The following is a 586-nucleotide window of genomic DNA, read 5'->3' as shown; positions in this document are numbered from 1 at the left end:
TGGTCCTGGTTGTTTTGAAAACAGTAGAATACGCTTTAAATTAAAACTATTAAGGTATTTATTTATATTGTAATATCTTGTATCAATTTTTTTTCATAAACTCTTGTTTATACACTCAAAATGGACTTACCTTTCTCGTAGTTGATCTGCCTCTCCTGCTGCCTTGCGTTGTCGGCAGCCACCTTGAGGAGACCCTGGATGTTCCTGAGGAGGGTCTCGGTGGAGGAGATGGTTGGGTCGGAGGTAGGTTGTGCGGGGGTGGATAGAGCCGCCGAGTAGTTGAGGGCGTGCGGGGAGGCCGTGGCTGGGGATGGGGCACCTTCGCCCGTGTCCGACAGCTCTGCAACATCCGAGTCTGCATCAGGAATAATAAATTTACATTATCTTTTACTAAAATTATAAATAAAATATAACATCTTTATAATTTAAAGCACAATGTAAGCTTGAGAATATTATTATTTATTACATTATTTTATTTTTAATATTTTATTTTATTACGTCACAAATAAACTCATTCACAAAGACCTTAACATCCCATTCGTTGCAGATTTGACCCAAAACAGATATGCGTCTTTTCATTTCAAAC

General features: G+C 38.7%; 1 protein-coding gene across 8 annotated transcripts in view; it reads right to left on the bottom strand.

The window, feature by feature from the left end:
- dac (dachshund) overlaps positions 1-586 on the bottom strand; it is a 334,381-nt gene that overhangs the window by 107,775 nt on the left and 226,020 nt on the right. For 6 of the 8 annotated variants that reach the window (XM_067046543.1, XM_067046576.1, XM_067046569.1 and 3 more), the window contains one exon: positions 131-355. In XM_067046543.1, the coding sequence (XP_066902644.1) occupies positions 131-355 (225 nt within the window). The remainder of the gene's footprint in view (positions 1-130; positions 356-586) is intronic. The other 2 variants (XM_067046550.1, XM_067046573.1) reach the window with 1 other exon arrangement.

Source organism: Halyomorpha halys, unplaced genomic scaffold (genome assembly GCF_000696795.3).
Source record: "Halyomorpha halys isolate HHAL.00 unplaced genomic scaffold, Hhal_1.1 Scaffold257.1, whole genome shotgun sequence".
Classification (NCBI taxonomy): domain Eukaryota; kingdom Metazoa; phylum Arthropoda; class Insecta; order Hemiptera; family Pentatomidae; genus Halyomorpha; species Halyomorpha halys.
The sequence above is the reverse complement of the archived record's forward strand: the minus strand, read 5'-3'. Positions and strand labels throughout refer to the sequence as shown.